Below are 19,058 nucleotides of genomic sequence, written 5' to 3' on the forward strand. Positions count from 1 at the left end.
TGAATAGTATTTGCTATGTCTTGAGATGTGTGTGTGTGTGATGTATCTGTGTATGTGCAAGTATATGCACCTGTGTGTGCATGTGCATACATTGCAGAATGCAGAGGTCAATATTGTGTGCCTTTTTTCTCTCACTATCTTAACTGTTGAGGCAGGATCTCGGTTTCAGGATCTCAGTGAACACAGAGCTTGCCACTTTGGTTTGACTAGCTGTCCAGTTAGCTTGGCAAATCCTCTCATCTTTACCTTCCCACTGGATAGTAGGGATCCAAACTCAGATTCTTATGCTCATCCTTCATCCACTGAACCACTTCTTAAGTCCCTTTGAACATGTTTTTGATAGTTTATTATACCATAATGTAAATTTCCTTTGGGATGTGAACACTGACTTTTTTTTAAAGATAGCCTAAAGGAACGCAAAGTGGAGAGAAAATGGCAGAATCTCCAGGTAAGGTGGTACATTGAAAAGGGGACAAGGAAGAGAGGGTTCTTTCGTCTTCTTGAAAGCATTGGGCAGCATTTGGTTAGTGGTGATGGTAGCTGCCTGTCAGTGATTGGGTGATACATGACGCATGCAATGACTGACAGCTCTAGCAAGTCCCTCCCCTCCTTTCTCTCAGCATGATTTCAGGGTCAACAGAACGAGGGCATCAGGCAGTAATGGTCTTCCCACCTTCGCTCACAAGCCCAACCTTTCTGCACGTCCCTCCATCTAAGTGCCTCCATCTCGTGTCTCCTATGTTGTTACAGTTTCAGAAACGAGAGGAGAGTCTCACGTGTACAGTCCATGTGCAAAAGCAACAGGCTAATATGCCACGTCTTATGAACTGAAGATAATGGAAAAAATTGGCAAAGGTTGAATACGATAAATTAAAACAAAAAGAACCAGTTATAAAATTAAAATTCTCAACATTATCATAATACAAAACCATAAAGAAGAACCAAATATATATGTATATCTATATATGTGTGTGTGTGTTTACATATACATATGTGTGTGTTATGATGCCTCTCCAGTAGTAAGTTTTCAGATGACTTTTTCAAAAGGTCTTTAGTTTTTTTTCTCACGCATTTCATCCTCTGATCTACAGCCTCTCCATTCCACACAGCTCTTCCGGTCTCAGTCCTGTTTATCCATTTAAACCACTACATTATATCTTTCCTCCATTTAAAGCCACCTTCACAAATTAGCCCCTTACTAATTTCCTGACTTCTATGATATTCCAAGTAAAACATACATGTCTAAAGATTCCAAGTAATCACCCATCTTAACTACACGTGAATACCATGAGCTACAGTTATGGTATAGTAATAGCACCTACTATTAATATTCTACTAAATTGATATAATATTAAACCGGGTGCTAAGGATATCATTGCTCTAGCCATAGATTAGTGTATCTCTCAATCCTCATTAGAAGCTTCTCGAGTTTCTTTTCTTGATGGATGGTCATTAAAGCAGAGACACACGATTGGTCAAGGTACAGAGAGTGAGAATCTACAGAGCACAGGGGCGCCTGTATCATATCCCTCTTCCCAAGGCTCAAGGTTAACTGAGGAAGAAGGAGTAAGAAGATGACAAGAGATAATGGTGGTGAGGGTAAGACCACAAGGAAACAGCATTTCCTACAAATAAGAAGAAAGTTGGACATATAAGCTCACAGTGGTTGTGCTAGCATGCACCAGAACTAAACAAGTTTCAGCTAGATAAAGTCCCAGCACAGGCAGGAGATAGATATGAATACCCATGGTTGAGAAGCTGCTGGCAACTTTAGAAGATGGAGAAACAATTTTCGTTAGGGCACCTGGCAGGGCATCCGTACACACCCGAGAGTAAATGGCCAGCATGAACTGAATTTGATGAAGTTGATGGGTTTTAAAAAATACAAGGACACAGAATTGGGTGGGTACAGAAGTAGGGTATGGATCTCAGAGGAGTTTAGGGATAGGGTGGATGTGATCAAAACACATTGTATGAAATTTTTACGCAAATAATAAAAACGAAGGGAAAGTCTGAGAATATCAAGTGCTCACAAGAGTGGAAATTGACAAACAGTTCTGCTTTCTAAGGGCCCATAAATTTAAATGGACATGAATTTGGTTTGGGAGTTTATTTCAGTACTTGGGATTGAATTCAGGCCTCACACATGCTAAACAAGTGCTTTACCACTGACCTTTGTCCCCAGCCTGGGACCAGCAGTTCTACTATACAACGTAGCCCATTATTACATGTGTGGCACAAGCTTAAATCCTCAGCAATTATGAGGCAGAGGCTAGTGTAAGATATACAGAGCAAAAGCTTTCAAAGTTTACTAATTTATATCGCCCAGGATGCACATTAAATCTTCATTTTAGAGAAAAAAAAGAAACTGTTATGTAATTCAGTTAAGTGTATTCTTTACAGCAATATAGCATGTCCATACAATAGTATGTATGTATGTATGTATGTATGTATGTATGTATGTATGTATGTATGATGTAGCCTTTAAAAAGAATTATATGAATATATGTAGGTATATAAGGTCACTGAATCTTCTCTGTCAATCACAGTTCATCTTTCCTGTAACCTCTGCCTTCAACACTGGTTACTTTAGTAACCGAGTGGCTTACCAAAGCCTTATGGAGCTGGTCTGATGGCAAGAGCATCTCTGTGAATTCCCAGGATGACACTGAGAACCTGGAGATTTTCCTTGGTTTAGTTTTTTTTTTCTTTAAAGCCATTACTTTTGAGATACCATTGGGTTCATAGCATTTTGTGCATTCTCACAGTAAAAAAAATGGCTGAAAAAAATCTGCCCATTTTTCAGGAGAAAGAGTCACTGAGAAATATTTTGGTTGATACCCTTCAAATTGTATTTCGACATTACTATTTTGGTCCTTTGGTTTCTGTACTAGAAAATAAAAATGTAATATTATTAAAAACTAATGCACATACTCTGAGTATTCAGATTTCATGTTTGATCTCTTTGACTCTGAATCCTCCTTAATAATCCATCCTGACAATGTTCACTTTATTAGAATTTTAAATGGACCTGAATTTGGTTTGGCAGTTTTCTTCAGTAGTTTCTGGAGTGTCGTGAAGCAAGGGGAACGTCCTAGAGCTTTGTGACTAGAGCGGGTAAGCAACAGTTGGACTTAGTGAATGAAGCACGGATTCTAAGGCAGACTACACAAGGGCTGCAAAAAAGGCGAAAGGTGAGTACGGCAGCTACGTGAGGCCTAATGGAACCACAGCCATGACAGGACAAAGAAGATATGCGGTCCTCCTGGAATTATAACAATGAAGGAAACAGAGTCATCTACGGTAATCACCTTATCTAAGTCTTCTGCCTTTGGGAGAACTCTTGTTCTCCACAAGCTGCATGTATAGGCATGCCTTTTCCTTTCTACACAAAAAAACGACATCCAGGAACAGTAGCCACATCATTCTCTCTTGACTTCTTTCTGAAGATTACATTTACCAAACCTCAAACTCCCCCTCCTCGTTCTTGCTCTGGCTCTCTGGCTCTGGCTCTCTAGCGCTCTCTAGTGTTCTCTCTCTCTCCCTCCCCGTCCCTCTTTCCTTCCCTCGTCCCCTTCCCCCTCTCCTCCCTCCCTCTCCATTTTTTTTTCATAGAAGATCATGTTTCAAGCATGAGCTGGATACAGATGGTGCTCATAAAGTGAGGAACGCTGAAGCCCTCCAGAAGCAGAGAGCGAGAAGGTGCCTGCCAGCGCGACTTCCTTTGTTGCAAGCACAGTGGTTCCTATCCACACCAGAAAGTCCAGCCAAAGCAACTCCCTGGACAGAGTTGGAAATAGCATCTACAGTTGCGCTTTCTCAGGTTTTCCACGTCCCTGGGACAGTGCCATAGGCCCTCTACTCCCACTCTAGGGCTCAAGATAGTTTCAAGTTCTCAGAATTTCATTTTGATGTTCTCTGAGGTAAGATGCATAAAGAATATGGGGAAGGATCTGACATAGCAATTATCTAGGAGAGAGCTCAACTTGTTTGGGCCAAGAGTTGAGAACCACTTCCACGTAAAAACAGATTCGTGTTCATATGCTTACTTGACCACACTTAGTAACTAAAACAACAGAAGGAATGGGACCTTCAGATCAGGGTGCTTTGTCCTTGTTTATCTCAAATCTTAAGCGTTGTTTTGCAAAACGTGAATTAGGTTTCAAAACTGAATAACACCCAAAGCCTTTGATAAGTGTAGAAATTTGGTGGCTTCACCTTCCCCTGAAGTCATTTTCCTCAAAGCCTTTGTGGCTGTTTCTGCTGGAATGTACTTTTTTTTAATAACCATATATACCTATATAATTATTTATTGAAATTTCAAATGTCTAGATAATTTCTGCATGCTGTCATTATTTCGTAAGGTCTTCCTTTCTCTTAAATGTGTACACATACACCTTCTTTTAGAACATCCAATTCTTTGTTAAACCAATGAAACATTTTACATTATTCTTGATCATTACTTTATTTGACTGTTGTTTGTATTGTTTATTTTGCTCTGTTGAAAGTCTCATGTACGCTGAGATACCCTGTCATACAGGAGGGAAGGCTATATAACATGGCTATAATGTAATAGCCATGTAAACTTCAAAATTGAAATGTTGACTGGAGAACCTATCACAAACCCTTAATAGACTACTCTTCCTTTAAAGATTTGATGCAACCTGAAAAGATTTAGCTTACTTTAACTAAAGTAATGAATTTTTTTCTCCAACATTTCAAAAATTCTTTTGTTACCTATCTAGAAAATAATTTTAAAAGAGAAGAGTGTATTAGCCACATTGGTCCTAGCAGAAGAAATTTTATTTTTCCAAAGTTGATACTAACCAGGTTCACTCATATATATAAATGCACTGAATTATATATATTAATTTATAAATATAAAACATATATTACATTAATACATGACTGTCTACAGTATACAGTTTTATAATTCCTCAGATATATGGGACCTTCAAGATGTATATTTGCTGTGCTGTCCATCAACTGTCATGATAAATCAGAGACAAAGCTGAGATCATATTGTCTGCATGGCTTCCCTGGACCACAGTTCTTCCTGATTCAAGCACAGAACATCATCAAATGAGTCACATCATAATCTTAGTTTACTTTGTGCATTTCTCATTTCTCCCCAAAAATGAAAACATGTCTTTTATGCTATTTTGATCTCCTATAGATTTGGAAGTACACATGGACACACACACACACACACACACACACACACACACACACACATCACCATTTGTACATTTTACATTATTTACCAAGCACTCATTGAGGAAGCAGAGAACATCCAAATTAGGTCTTCTAGGACTGGGTACAGTGATTGACAGTCCCCTAATAGTTACCAGGTACAACTGCTGTGCTTTTCCTCCCACTGGGAGATCATAGCAGAGCCTTTCTGACAGGAGCTGGGGCACATGTCTAGTGACAGGGTCTCTAAATGTTTAGGATGTGGAGCGAGGTAGTTCTTTCCACACCTAGATTAATAAAACTAAATGACAAGACTTGAGACCCACATCCTATTCCTACCTGAGAGCCCGTAGACTTCTTTTGTTTTAGCCAGCAAGGTAATTGGACTTGAAAGCTTCTAAATAGGATAGGTCTCTCTGGTTTACTCATACCTCGTTACTGCTCGAGTTACACGGAAATTGAAGATATTTGTATTATCTCCACCATGTGCAATCTGACTGGTAAATTCCCTTCCACCTCCTAAAATCCTCGATTCTGGTTCTGAATGGAGAACGAAGCCTAGGTAACGTGCAGGTCGGGTACCCACTTGTGTTGTGTAGGATCCTATCTCTGCCTAAGACGGCACTAGTGAACTTCCTGAAGGTTCGCTGACAAAATGAGGGAAATGCTAACTAAGCAGCTTCACTCTCAGGGATGATCGTTCCTAGTGCTAATGTCTCGATGCTGCTACTGTTTTGCTATTTCTTCGATGTCATATTTAACAGTGCCTTGGTATTCCTATTTTTTTTAACATATGCATAAAATATATAATAAAATAAAATCTTTTTATAATGCTAGAACCTTAACTATAAGTATTGCAAATGCACCATCTCTGTTGTCTCAGATTTTTCAGATACAGTGGTGTGGGTTACTTCCCTGAGTATGTGGTACACTATAGTACAGAACAAAGGTATTGACTGTTGCAATAAATGTAAAATGATGGGAACACAGCTTTTCTAGTTTTATATGTGCACAGTACTTTATATCTAAGAATTCTCAGTTTGATTATTAGTTAATTAATTATTCTTGAGCATAGAATGATCTTTTTATTTCATGTCAGCAATTCCCAGTTTATTGACGGATTACTTATTTTCCCAAGTAATTAACTAATTTCACTTTCCTTGGGCAAAGCTAACGATTAGAGCTAAACCAAGAAGTGAATTAAATTGAAAGCGACTCCGTTGAGATAAAGCACATAAAATCTAGCATTAACCCAGTTTCCACACTGCAAACTACCTCACTCTTTGCCCTGCACATAGTCTGTGAGAACCCCAACAGACTATTTTATTGACAAAACTTGTCCCTCTGTAAGGCGGCATTCATCTGGTGGCGTGAATTCATCTTCTGACCTGTTCAATCCTCAGCTTGTCCCTCGTCCCAAATCCATCACCAACATGATTTTTAGTTCCACTGACATTCAACTGTGGGTTGGAGACCACTTCAGAGCTCAAACAAGTGCAGGGGCAAATTGACTTTTAACAGATGTATATTCAAAAATTAAAAAGCGAAACAAACCGCTGCTGGCAAGTTCAGACTCCCTCAAGGCAAGGACAGCGTAAAAAAGGCAGGGAGCAGCAGTAAGTCATTTGTGACCAGAGTACGGGAACAAACTGAGCTGTGCTGACTTGAACGAGCAACAAATTAGAAATATGGAAGGCATGCTGGCCCCACCATTTTTATTCTCTCTAACTCCAGGCGCCACAGAGAGAGAAATGACTAAATCTCTATTTTAATAGCTGCTGTCAAGAGTTTTGCTCTGCGGGGCCTATTTCAGCAGTTCCTCTTGGTAATATATGGCATTTCCCTGATTAACAGCCATTTTATAACCTGTGTAATTGGCCACAAATCAGGAGAATGTCATAACGTAGCAAGAAAACATTCCCATCTCCGTCATGGCCTTGGCTTGGTTTTCTGGGGGAATTATTACTTGAGTAGTTTGTGGGTTTTCATTACTTTAAATAATGTACTACCTGAAGTACAGAAAAAGACATTTAAACTAATGAACACTTCTGTCTCATAACCCTTTCTACCACCCGGGTCTTCAGATTTTCCAAATGTGACAAAATGGAATTGGCGTCTTTTTATGTGGAGCACTAGGATTTCGGGGAAACAAAGGCAAGGACGGGGTGGTCAGGAATGTCAAGCACTCAGCTACTCCATCAAGAAATGAGATCTGAATGAACGTCCCCAGAGCCGGTACTCAGAATACAAGCATTTTCATAGATGGTGTATTTTTTGAGACAGGGTCTCACATAGTCCAGACTGGCCTCAAACTTACTATGTAAGAAAAGGTGATGTTGAAGTTCTGATCCTCCTGCCTCTGCCTCTCTAGTGCTGAGATGACAGGTCTGCAGAGCTACACACAGTGTATTAGGGAGTAGGAACTGAATCCAGGGGTTCATGCATAATAAGAACATACTCTACCCACATAGCCACACTTCTAGTCACCTCCACTTCTAACATCAAAATTAATACAGATACGATTCATGAAGAATAATACATCAAATGTTTGAATAAAGACAGAGTCTGCCTCTGTATGGGCACAGACTCTTTAACTCTACTGAGTTAAGACTCCAAGTAAACTGTAGTCTCTGGCATAATCATTAGATAGGAAAGAGTAGCTATGAGGGATTTGGAGCAACTCTACTCATTCAGTAAGAAAACAGACCGTGGCTCTTTACTTAGTGAACGTATTATGTAACTAGGAACTTGTGCACAGTCCAAACCATCTGGGTATCAAAGTGACTGTTATATTAGAGGTGGCTCTTATAATTCCATTATCAGTTGCTAAAGGACTCCAAGCTATTTAACTTTAAAGCATATCAAATCTGAATTGTTTTAAGATTGTGTGTTCTAAGTCGAGTATAACAATTAAAAATTCTGCTGCTATTCACATATAATTTATTATTTATTTGAAGTCAGTAATTATTTTATAATTTGAGCTAGGCAGTAGGTTATACATTATAAATTCAATGTTAAAAAAAACCTTATGTCTTTCCTGAAGGGTATAAAGCCCATAACAGATGTGGTTTAACATGACTATGACAAAGATTGCACAGACAGATTGAGTGTAAATCGAAAATTCTGTTGTGTGTTAGAGAAGATATCTCAGTAAAGATTGTTTATATTTTTTTCTATTCAAAGTCTCACAGTTATTTAACTATTAACTGAGTGAGTGATGAGTGTGTGTGAGTGTGTGTGTGTCAGTGTGTGATAAGTGTGTGAATGAGTGTGAGTGAGTGTGTGTGAGTGGTGTGTGAGTGAGTGAGTGGTGTGTGTGTGAGTGTGTAAGTGTATGAATGAGTGGTGTGTGTGTGAGTGGTGAGTGTGAGTGTGAGTGAGTGAATGTGTGTACATGAGTGTGTGTGAGCATGAGTGAGTGTGTAGTAAGTGTGAGTGTGTGAGTGTGTAAGTGTGAATGAGTGGTGAGTGTGTGTGAGAGTGTGTAACTGTGTGAATGAGTGGTGAGTGTTGTATGTGTGTGTGAGTGGTGAGTGTGTGAGTGAGTATGTGAGTGAGTGAATGAGTGGTGAGTGTGTGTGTGAGTATGTTAGTGTGTAAGTGTGTGAATGAATGGTGAGTGTGTGTGGGGTGTGGGGTGTGGAATGGTGGTGGTGTGTGTGTGAGGGGGTGGAGTGGAGTGTGGTGGGTGAATGTGGTGCATGGTGTGTGTGCATGGGAGTGGGTGTGTAGTGTGGGGTGTGGTGTGTGGTGTGTGGGTGGTGGTGTGTGTGGTGTGTAACTGTGTGAATGGTGGTGGAGTGTTGTGTGTGTGTGTGAGTGGTGAGTGTGTGAGTGAGTATGTGAGTGGGTGAATGAGTGGTGAGTGTGTGTGGGAGTGTGTTAGTGTGTGTGTGGTGTGAGTGTGTGTGTGAATGAGTGGTGGTGTGTGTGTGAGTGGTGGGAGCATGTGGTGAGTGAATGTGTGTGAGTGTGTGTGAGCATGCCAGTGAATGTGTGGTAAGTGTGAGTGTGTGAGTGAGTGTGTGAAGAGGGAGGGATGGAGCCTAGGATCCTGTGTGCAGTAGGTGAGTCCTCTACCAGAGATTCTTGTCCCAGTTCAGGGACTCTTTTTATCTTGAGCTTGTTCTTCTCTTGCCCTTTCTACCTCCAGCATCCGCAATGCTGTTAACCTCTAATGTGATGCTGGTAGAAGATGTGTAGATGAAGAAAGTACAGGAGAACGAGCAAATTTAAGGAGATAGAATCTGACTATGAACATATGGCACCTTGGAATGACAGTGTGTGTGCGGGTCCATGTGTAGCAACAATTGGCGGGTGGATCCAAGCCAGACAATGCTAAGGCATGAGACCGGAGAAAGCAAAGTATTGAGAAAAGGTGACACGTGAATGAAATGATAAATACAATAGTCAGTAGTTTATATTGACAGCAACCATGTTTCTGAGCATTAATAATATATCAGAGTAGAAGTTACTTTATGTACTTTTATGTTTTCAATTAGGAAGAAAATACAAGACTATTTTGTAAATATTTATAGACTTCAGAATCTATTAACAAAACTGAAGGTTTCACAAACACTTTTCTGCCATATCTTCCTATCTGTTTTTTTTTAATCTGAATTTTATTTCTGAAACCATATAACATGGGGTTTGGCAGTATAAAGATTTATTACAGAAAAATTTTCTGTTTTAGATAGGTGGAGCAATGCTGTAGAAACTGGATTGAAATTGTGAAATGCTGTTTGATGAAGCTTGGAGATGAAGCATTGCCAGGCTTGTGAGAAAGGCCACTTGTATTACAGATAGGTCGTGGCACACAATTTCATTTTTAATGGTGTGGCATGGCATCCTCCCATTACAATGCTATTAACCTTATCATAATAGAAACACCGGCCACACTAACCTTTCACATCATTTGCCAGCTTCTTGGCTTCGTTGAGGATCCTGAAACTTTTCTGAAGGGAGCCTTTGGCATCTTCCTTTAATAAGCCCTGAGGACTTGTTGCCTGTGGACAGAAGAAGAGGGGTCACACATTAAACCGCAGGGTGGGAAACCATAGGAAGCAGTGCATATACAGAGTTCAGGAACTATGCTTTTAGAGTTGCGGGGTTTCCATGCATATTTGATGACTGGAAACTGTTCCTTGTGACTTGAGATTGTTTATAGCAGAATCCTTTGGTCTTTCCTGTTTAAGGCAAGTAGAGAAAGTAAGGCTGGTAAGTCCCTTGGCATACCAGAGAGGAACAGAAGAAATGAGGAGGGTTACTATAAAATTAACGACACAAAGTAGAATTTGGATTCCATGAATGAAACCTTCAAGAGTTGTAGGATATCATCTGTTAGTGTTAGGAGCTACAGAAGTGAAGCAAATTAAGACCTAAAACCATATACTAACCGTCCCTCTCATCATCTTTATTGTTACAGGGGGACCAGAAAGCCCTCCTTACATTCTCGGTGTGGGAATGGAGACAAATACCAATCGCTTCCCAAACACATCCCCAGGTTCCACTGTAATGGTGGACTTCTAAATGAAATCTTAGAACTGCAAGGATCTCTAGTGAAGTTCAGGCTTAGATCTGAACGGAGTGGTGTAAAGATGAGAGGACTGAAAACGCATTGCAGAGAAAAATAAGAACATTTTTTTCTATGTCCCTAGGTGTCTGTCTGTCTGTCTGTCTGTCTGTCTGTCTGTCTCTCTCTCTCTCTCTCTCTCTCTCTCTCTCTCTCTGTGTGTGTGTGTGAGAGAGAGAGAGAGAGACAGAGACAGAGACAGAGACAGAGAGAGAACATATTGAAGGCTGCTACCATTTTTCTTTGAGATACCATTTCCCATTGGCCAAGAACTCCCTGGTAGGGTTGGGAATCAGTGTGTCTCTGCTTCTTCAACCTTGGGAATACAAGCAACTATGCTTAGTTATGGTTTTTTTTTTTAAATTTGAGTCCTAGGGATTGAACTCAGGTCCTTCCTTCCAGACTAAGGAGAGCCTAACATTTTGACATAGCACAGCCTTGATACCATGACAACAGAAGCAGAGAAAACACAGTACTTTCTTATTATTCTCTTACTTTCCCCTCCACCCACATCTTCCTTATTTCATCTTATTTCCAATATCATGTTTGCATTTTATGCAGTCTTCTATAAACTGAACAATTTAGCGTAGCGTCCTTTTGTCCAGCTTCTTTCATTGGAATGCATTCGGATATTCCTGAGTTGGGCATGAATATTTGGTTGCAACTGGCATGCAGTTTCATTACACGGATGTGCCTCAAACCCTTTATTCATGTACTCATTTATCACCCGATGGCTGTAGGCTTTGTTTTTAGCCCTGTGTATGCTAAAGACAGGTTCTCTGACCATTCTTGCACTATGTGTTTACTAACATGTGTCTTTATTTCCTTAGAAGGAATTACCTTGAAATGGAAAGACTGGATCACAGATAGGTATAGGGTTGAGATTTTTAAAAAATACCACCAGGAGATGGATAAACTTTCTAAACTGTTTTAAGTTCTTACTAATATAGATGTTCTATTTCTGTACATTCTTTCCAACACAATCTCACTGTTTTGAAGTTTAATATTCCAATGTTGGCATTTTGCTTTCGTATTAGTTTTTCTATTGGCTCGCCATGCTAAGCATCTTTTTGTGTGTTTATCTGCCATCTTCCTTGGTGGGGAACCCGTTTAAATCTTTTGTTGTGTGCTCTGCGGGTTCCATGCAGCCCAGGATGGTGTAGAAGTTGCTCTGCAGCCGAGATTTAACTCCAGGTTTTCCTTTCTCATTTTCCACAAGTGCTGGGATCCCAGATGTGCCTGATGTTTAAGTGTTTTGTTTCATTTTTTTATTGAGTTACTTGTTCTTATTAAGTTTTGAAGGATATTAACATGTTCTTGTTCTGAGTCATTGATCAGACACATAATTTTCTAATTGATTTTACTGTATTGGGATTTAAAATCTTATTTTATTAAAATTAATTTATTAAAGGCATCATCCCCAAATTCTAATGAAACCTGTTTATAATTTTTCTCATGGCAAGTATCAAGCTTTCATTATTGTATACTAAAAATCTTTCCCTATGATGAAATATATTTCCTTCATATTTTAAGTGTTCCATATTTTTATACTTTATCCATAGGTCTATAATGTTTTGTGGGTACTTTTGGAATATGGTATAAGATATTTTTTGTACACAAATATCGAATTGTTATATGTGTATTTATTGACTTAACACGAATTGCTTTTGTAAGCATCAGGGTCTCTGGTCCATGAGGTCTTGCTATACCTCATGACTCTTCTGAATTAAGGAGCTGCTTGTTAACATCCCCCAATAACACATTGTCTATACATTGCAAGCTTGTGGTAAGTGTTGAAGTCCAATAGAGCAACTGGGTTACTGTAGTTTTTTTACTCCCAATGATTTCAAGAGATGCGTCATTTTATAAGGAATAAAGGCTAGCCAGGTTTTATTAGGATTTCTTTCAGTGTATATTCCAATATTGGATTTTCTGACCCATAGACACAGTGTATGTCTTGATTAGTCAACTTTATTTATTTCAAGAGTGTTCAGTTTCTGAGTATTTTGAGCTCTTACAAAATTTGTTCCTATCTTGATTAATGATGCTATTGCCCATTTTATACCTCAGCTTCGAATTCCTTTCTGACAGAATCTACAAATGATTAACTTTATGTATTTCAACCGTGATCAATCTGTTTATCAGTTTTAGTAACATTTTTTTAATAGGTGGCAATCGCGACCACACTTAGCATGGTCCTTCAGAGTGAATACCGATGTCCATTGCACTCAGTGTGGATAATGTTTGCTTCCTCTCCCCTCCCTACAGGTGGCTGGTTCTGCAGGACAGCAATAAATTAAAGTGATGAGTGTAGATATCCTTTCATTTTTCCTGAACTAAGATGAAAACTTTGAAACATTTTGCTCTGAAGTGTGATGGTAGGGGAAGGCTTTACTTCTAAGTAACAGACCCTTTACAGCTAATAAGCAGAGATGTTCTCTTAGTCACAGTACGCTGAGAATATTGTTAAGAAATGATCTTGGGTTCTGCTCCTTTCCCTACAGTCAGAGACATAACTGATATGATTTAATTCTTTAATATTTAAAGCATTGATTTTCAAATATTAGTTCTATTTCACTCCTTTAATTAATGTTACTTAGAAATATCGTATAATCTTTTTAATGAACAGTTGGATTTGAAGTGTTATAATTTTGTTAATAATTTTTACACATGCAGCCATGATGAAAAGTAGTGTATATTTCTGTTGTTACTCACTGGCTTTGCCTGGAATTTGTATGAGAGTAATAGTGGGCTGATGAAATGGAGTGTATGCATGTGTGCCTGTGTGTGCATGTATGTATATGTGTGTGTGTGTGTGTACGTGTGGTTCTAAACTACATTCTCTCATGAACACAAAGTTATACATTTCTGATATATTTTTTAGAAATTTTTGAGGGTTTTTATTTTTACTTCATGTGCAATGGTGTTTTGCCTGCACACATGTCTGTGTGGGGGTGTAGGATCCCTTGGAACTAGAGTTATAGGCAGTTGTGAGCTGCCATGTGGGTGCTGGGAATTGAACCTGGATTCTCTGGAAGAACAGCCAGTACTCTTATCCTCTGGGCCACCTCTATAAAGCTATACTAATTATTCATTTATTTGGGGGTAAATTTTAACAGTTTGAAATTTGTAAAAAAAAAGTGTCTATTTCAATAAGATTGTTGGATTATTGGCAAGCATAATTTAAAATATATTATGAATTTCTTTTCCTTTCTGCATAAGGTACAGGGACATCACATCTTTTATTCTCAGCTTGGAAGGTGATCAGTCTGGCTGGCTGGTTATCATCTGTCAATCATCTATCGCCTGCTGTACCTTTCTGTGTAACAAGCCTGCATTCTTCCTGGCTGATTTTCCTACGACCTCTGGTCTCATTTTGTTTCTTCTTTCACATTTGCTTTTTAAAATAAGTTGTGCCTTTTCACTCCAATAATCTTATTTTCCCTAAATTCTAGAAAGCTGGGAATTTCTGTAGAGCTATAGTTTCCTATTCCTCATTTACCTATAAGGAGATCAGTGATGGATAAAGGCAGAGAGGGGATAGAGTAAAACCAGTGTTGGTAAAGGCAGAGGGGCAGGCAATTTTGATGTATGGATGAGCAACCAAGTATTTCTATTCCATGGGCTTATGGAGTATGCAGACTTACCATGAAATAAAACGTCATTAGATGTGATCTTCCCATAATGTTGGAAATCAGATTAGGGGTACTGGGGAAATGAGCATTATATATAGTTTCAGAGTTGGTGAGTTTAATCGGTGTTATAATGAGAGAGACTGAATTGAGTAATTATAGAAGAAATCGTCAGTCGATCATTGCAGTAGGTCTGTGGAACTGAAAGGTTTGAATGCACAAAATGTAAAGGGATTAAAAAAAAAAACTGGGGCTGGAGAGATGGCTCAGTGGTTAAGAGCACTGACTGCTCTTCCAGAGGTCCTGAATTCAAATCCCAACAACCACATGGTGGCTCACATCCCTGAGATTGTATCAGGATGCAAAGCCTTACTTGGGTGTGTCTGAAGACAGCTAGAGTGTACTTTTATACATAAGTAAAAAAATGTTTTTAAAAAAAGCCTTAATGTTTTCAGACAATCTTCAAAATATTAAACAGCTGATGGGACGCAACTGTCAGTTACAAGCAATCTGCCGGTACCCAGGTTTGGAAGGCAGGCTCTCTGATGATAAAAGAACGGCGCACACTAACATCTTATGGATGAACAGAACTGTTTCGACTCGCTGGGATTTGGAGAGACCCTTTCCAACACTGCTCAGTGAGGTACTGAAGCACAGCGGCGGAATCAAGGCAGGTGATAAAGCAGCATTCTCTGAGCTAATTATGCCTCATACATATTCATGAGCACAACATCTGAGTTTCTGAGCTGTGTCTACAACATATGGGAAATACAAATGAGTGTCTCGGAGCTGCAAGATATTGTATTTCTTGTTTTTAAAGAGTGTATTTCTATAAATATGCTCTTTTGTTCGGAGCATATGGTTTTATATGTGTTGCGTGTGTATGTATAACTATACATACAATTATACAAATGTTATTTAAAATAGTGTTTATTTTATATACACTTCTGTATGAATTATTCATTTATAGTTAATAGGATGTGGAAGAGTTTAAGATATTATATATGTATATTATATATGAAATGATAAACTTTGCAAAGATTTAACCAAAGGATTAATGTTTAAGTGCACTTTCATGTAAATTTTAGTCTTTGTTAGAAACCCAAAGTGGTTCATATTAAAACAAAATATTATTAATACAAAACGAATTTATTAACTTGTCTGACAAATGTTTTTGGTTTTGAGCACAATGGTTAGTCCTGGGTTTCCAAAATGGGAAGACGGCAGTTTTTCCTGATGGAATTAGAGGGGAACAAAAGAGACAGATAAGCGTGAAAATCACTGCCAAGGAACAAATGACCTCTCCCACTAGGATCAGACGCATGACACCAGGAGCTGTGCTGTCAGAGAAGAGGGGGAAGGACAGGGTGTGAAAGGAACCCTGAAGGTCGGTTAGAGTTCATCAACTGGATAAAGTAAGCCTCGGTGACTCATTTTTTTAAAAGCTTAAAAGTTGTTTGTCTTGCTTTCTGTATTAGACTTTACAATGTCCCTGAAATAAACTTAACAGAGATAAATTTCCCGAGTTTGCTGGAAGAATTGACGATTTGAACACATGCAAGATATTCGTTTGTATTTTGTTAAAGCAGTAACTGACAGTGCCGTTCTGTTTATGAAATAACTCATTTCGGAAGACAAATTACACACTTCCAGAAGGGGGAATGTGCCAGGATAATATGCCAGCTGACGTGATTTTAAATTTAAAATGTTTTCAACAAAGAAAACTATTTAAAATGTAAAAGCCATAGGTAATGTTGGTGATCGGGCGCGATGTGTTTACATAAAGTTTGTAAAGAGGTAATTATACACGCTGTGGTGCTAGACTGTGGGAATTAAGAGCGAAGCCCTGGTTAAATGACTTATGAGAGGATCGAGGGAGTCCCCTGTTCCATATACTTGGAAATACATAACTTTGGAGGGTAACGCTAAGAATGTGTTTTTGAAGTCGGTTGCTGTACGACGCTACGAATCAGTTACACTCAAAAGACACAGTCGTGGAAAGAGTGTTAGCATAAGAAAAAATAAGGCATAGACAGACAACAACGTTAGAAATAATCATTTCTGGTTAGATGGATGCTGCATGGTTTGATTCTCTTCCCTCTTCCTGGCCCACGTTTCATATTTTTAAATGACAGACATGAACTGTCTGTATACTAATGCTATATGGTTCATATGTGTTTGAAAATAAGGAAACCACTGTGTATCAATTTAAATACAGTTATTAAAATTAACCTTGTTTTCTTTTTAAACTTCAGCATCGTTAACATCTGCGTGTATTAGACGCACGTGTGAGTGTAGGTGCAAACGTGTTTGCACACAAGTGGATGTTAGAGGACACCTGATTTAGGAGTCTCCTTCCACTTCAGGACCCAGGAGGTGAACTCCGGCTCTCAAGCCCTCCTAGCAAGCACTTTTGTCTGATGAACCATCTTGCCGGCCCCAGTTGTGGATTTTTAAAGTACGAGTAACTAAGAAGAAGTCGAATGGATCGAGTTGATCACTGGTGGATCACAGCACTACGTGGTACGTTCTAGAATGATAGGAGGACTGGGTGAGTTCTTGTGGAGGACAGAAAATGTGCAGAGTCCGCAGAAAATTCCCAGGATTACTTCCGGGAATCCGAGTTCACGGCTAACTTCTTAGCTTGCTGAGAACACAAAGACAACCAGAGGGGAGCTTAAAATATGAAAGAGTCTGATAAATATTCCGTCAAATGTCCAAAAAATAAAAACATAAAAATTGTTTTTCTTTGATTCTGCTATGATAGCCACAATCGATTTAGGGGCTGTAAGTGCCATGGGCTTACTATTATAAGGCATGAACTGGGCTGGCTAGACCTTTGGTAACATTTGATGCTATCACTTTTTAAATATGCCCAATGTCCAGCCATGAAAAAGCACTGGCTTTTTTTTTTTTGCTTCTGATAGACAATCATTTAGTCATTGACATAAGTGTGTGTACTGCGTATGAAGAAGATGACCGAGGTCCTGGTGGTACAATGAAGCTGGTTTTCACACGCAGGCAGACTTAGTATGGACTCCGCACCTTAGATCCTCTGTGACATTTTTGTATTTGCTCATGTGGGAAATGTTTGGTTTCCCACATGATGGCCACTCGACAATAAAGAGGAACAAGGTGCTGTTCACCACTTTCGATGTCACATTGAACTGTAACATCAAGTGTGGGTTCTTATTTTCTCACCAACATTACATGGGCATGCATGTTAATTCCTAAAATTATAAAAATTTATAAAGAGCCAATTGCTCTCTGGGTGACTGTTATGTTACTATTTAGGGAATAAAAATGGAAAACAAAAACAAGAAGTGCCTAGATTATAGCAGATGCATCATGGCTGATATCATACTGTATTTGGACTCGCAAAATTATTTCTGTAGGAAACTCTCCAAAATCACCTTCCTGCTTTTTTTTCAATTGTGTTGTTTCATCCAGTTATAAAAAGAAAATTTAAATATTGAACAAAACGTATGCCCATATATCTAAACAAACACTCTTTAGCAAGGCTCTAATGTTTAATCACGTAACTGCATGATTCAAATTGACTCACTGTCTTATAGTGAATAAAAATATCCTGCCCCCCTGGATCCCAGAGATATCTAAAGCAGATGATAAATTATTTGGGTTAGGAGTAACATGAAAGAAAATAATATATGAGAGAAAACAGCAGGAGGAACAGAATAAAATAAAGGAAATGAGGAAATTCTATAGATAATATTCAGGAAACCCTTATTTTTTATTAGCAAGACAAGTGATAAAAAAAAAATAAATGTTTATTCTTGATTTGAGGGCAGAGAAGAATTTCATTCATCTTCATATATCCTATGTGTTTAGTAGTACTATTTATTCATTAATTTTAGTTGCTGTACAATAAAAATAACTTTAATATTAATGAGGCAATAAAAATATAAGCATGTTTAATATGTCAAGTAAACAAGTACTTTATAACACATCTATTATGCATATTATAACTTTCCTGAGCTTGGGAATGAAACGATCATCTATAGTTGTAGAGTCAACTAAAATTAAGATCTAAAGTTGAAAGGCACAAAATCTGCCCATGGAAATCAGTATGTTTTGTTTCCAGTGGGATGCTAAGCACCCAATACAAACTAAGGAAATTCCCTTGTGACATATGCTCACACATATGGGTCACTGCCTTAGAGATATCAGCCAGGTTCAAAAAGACAAAAGCCACATGACATGATCTCACCACTGTGTGGCACCTGATGTTGTTCTCACAGAGGTAAATTGGTCATTTTGAGAGCTGTGGTTAAAGACAAATGAGGAGATGTAGGTAAAAGGATACAATTACATCACACAGCAGGCCTCCAACTGTCCTCCGGGAACTGTGGTTGATGGTGGCCTGTTTTATCCTCTTGAGATACTGTGCAAAGAATGGGCCTTAGCCACTTTTACCACAAGGTGGTAACACTGTGAGGTAAAACTTTTATTATTACCTAGGTTTAGTCATTCCACAGAACAATCAATGCAGAGAGGACTCACAAAGGATCATATCTGGTTTGTCTGTCTGCCAAGGACTCAGTCCTGGGAAATTTTTCTATATAGCAGTATTAAGATTTGATTAGACAATTAAGAGATGAAGACCACCCACCTCCGTGGGAGAGAGAGCTCATTGCCCAGAC

At 38.7% G+C, this 19,058-nt stretch overlaps 1 protein-coding gene across 1 annotated transcript in view; it reads right to left on the bottom strand.

Annotated features, from left to right (window-relative positions):
* The window catches only part of Lama2 (laminin subunit alpha 2), a 470,233-nt gene that overhangs the window by 91,840 nt on the left and 359,335 nt on the right, over positions 1-19,058 (bottom strand). Inside the window, exon 42 of the mRNA XM_032895270.1 lies at positions 10,097-10,199. Within this exon, the coding sequence (XP_032751161.1) occupies positions 10,097-10,199 (103 nt within the window). The remainder of the gene's footprint in view (positions 1-10,096; positions 10,200-19,058) is intronic.

The sequence above is a fragment of the Rattus rattus genome, chromosome 2, assembly GCF_011064425.1.
Source record: "Rattus rattus isolate New Zealand chromosome 2, Rrattus_CSIRO_v1, whole genome shotgun sequence".
In the NCBI taxonomy this organism is placed as follows: domain Eukaryota; kingdom Metazoa; phylum Chordata; class Mammalia; order Rodentia; family Muridae; genus Rattus; species Rattus rattus.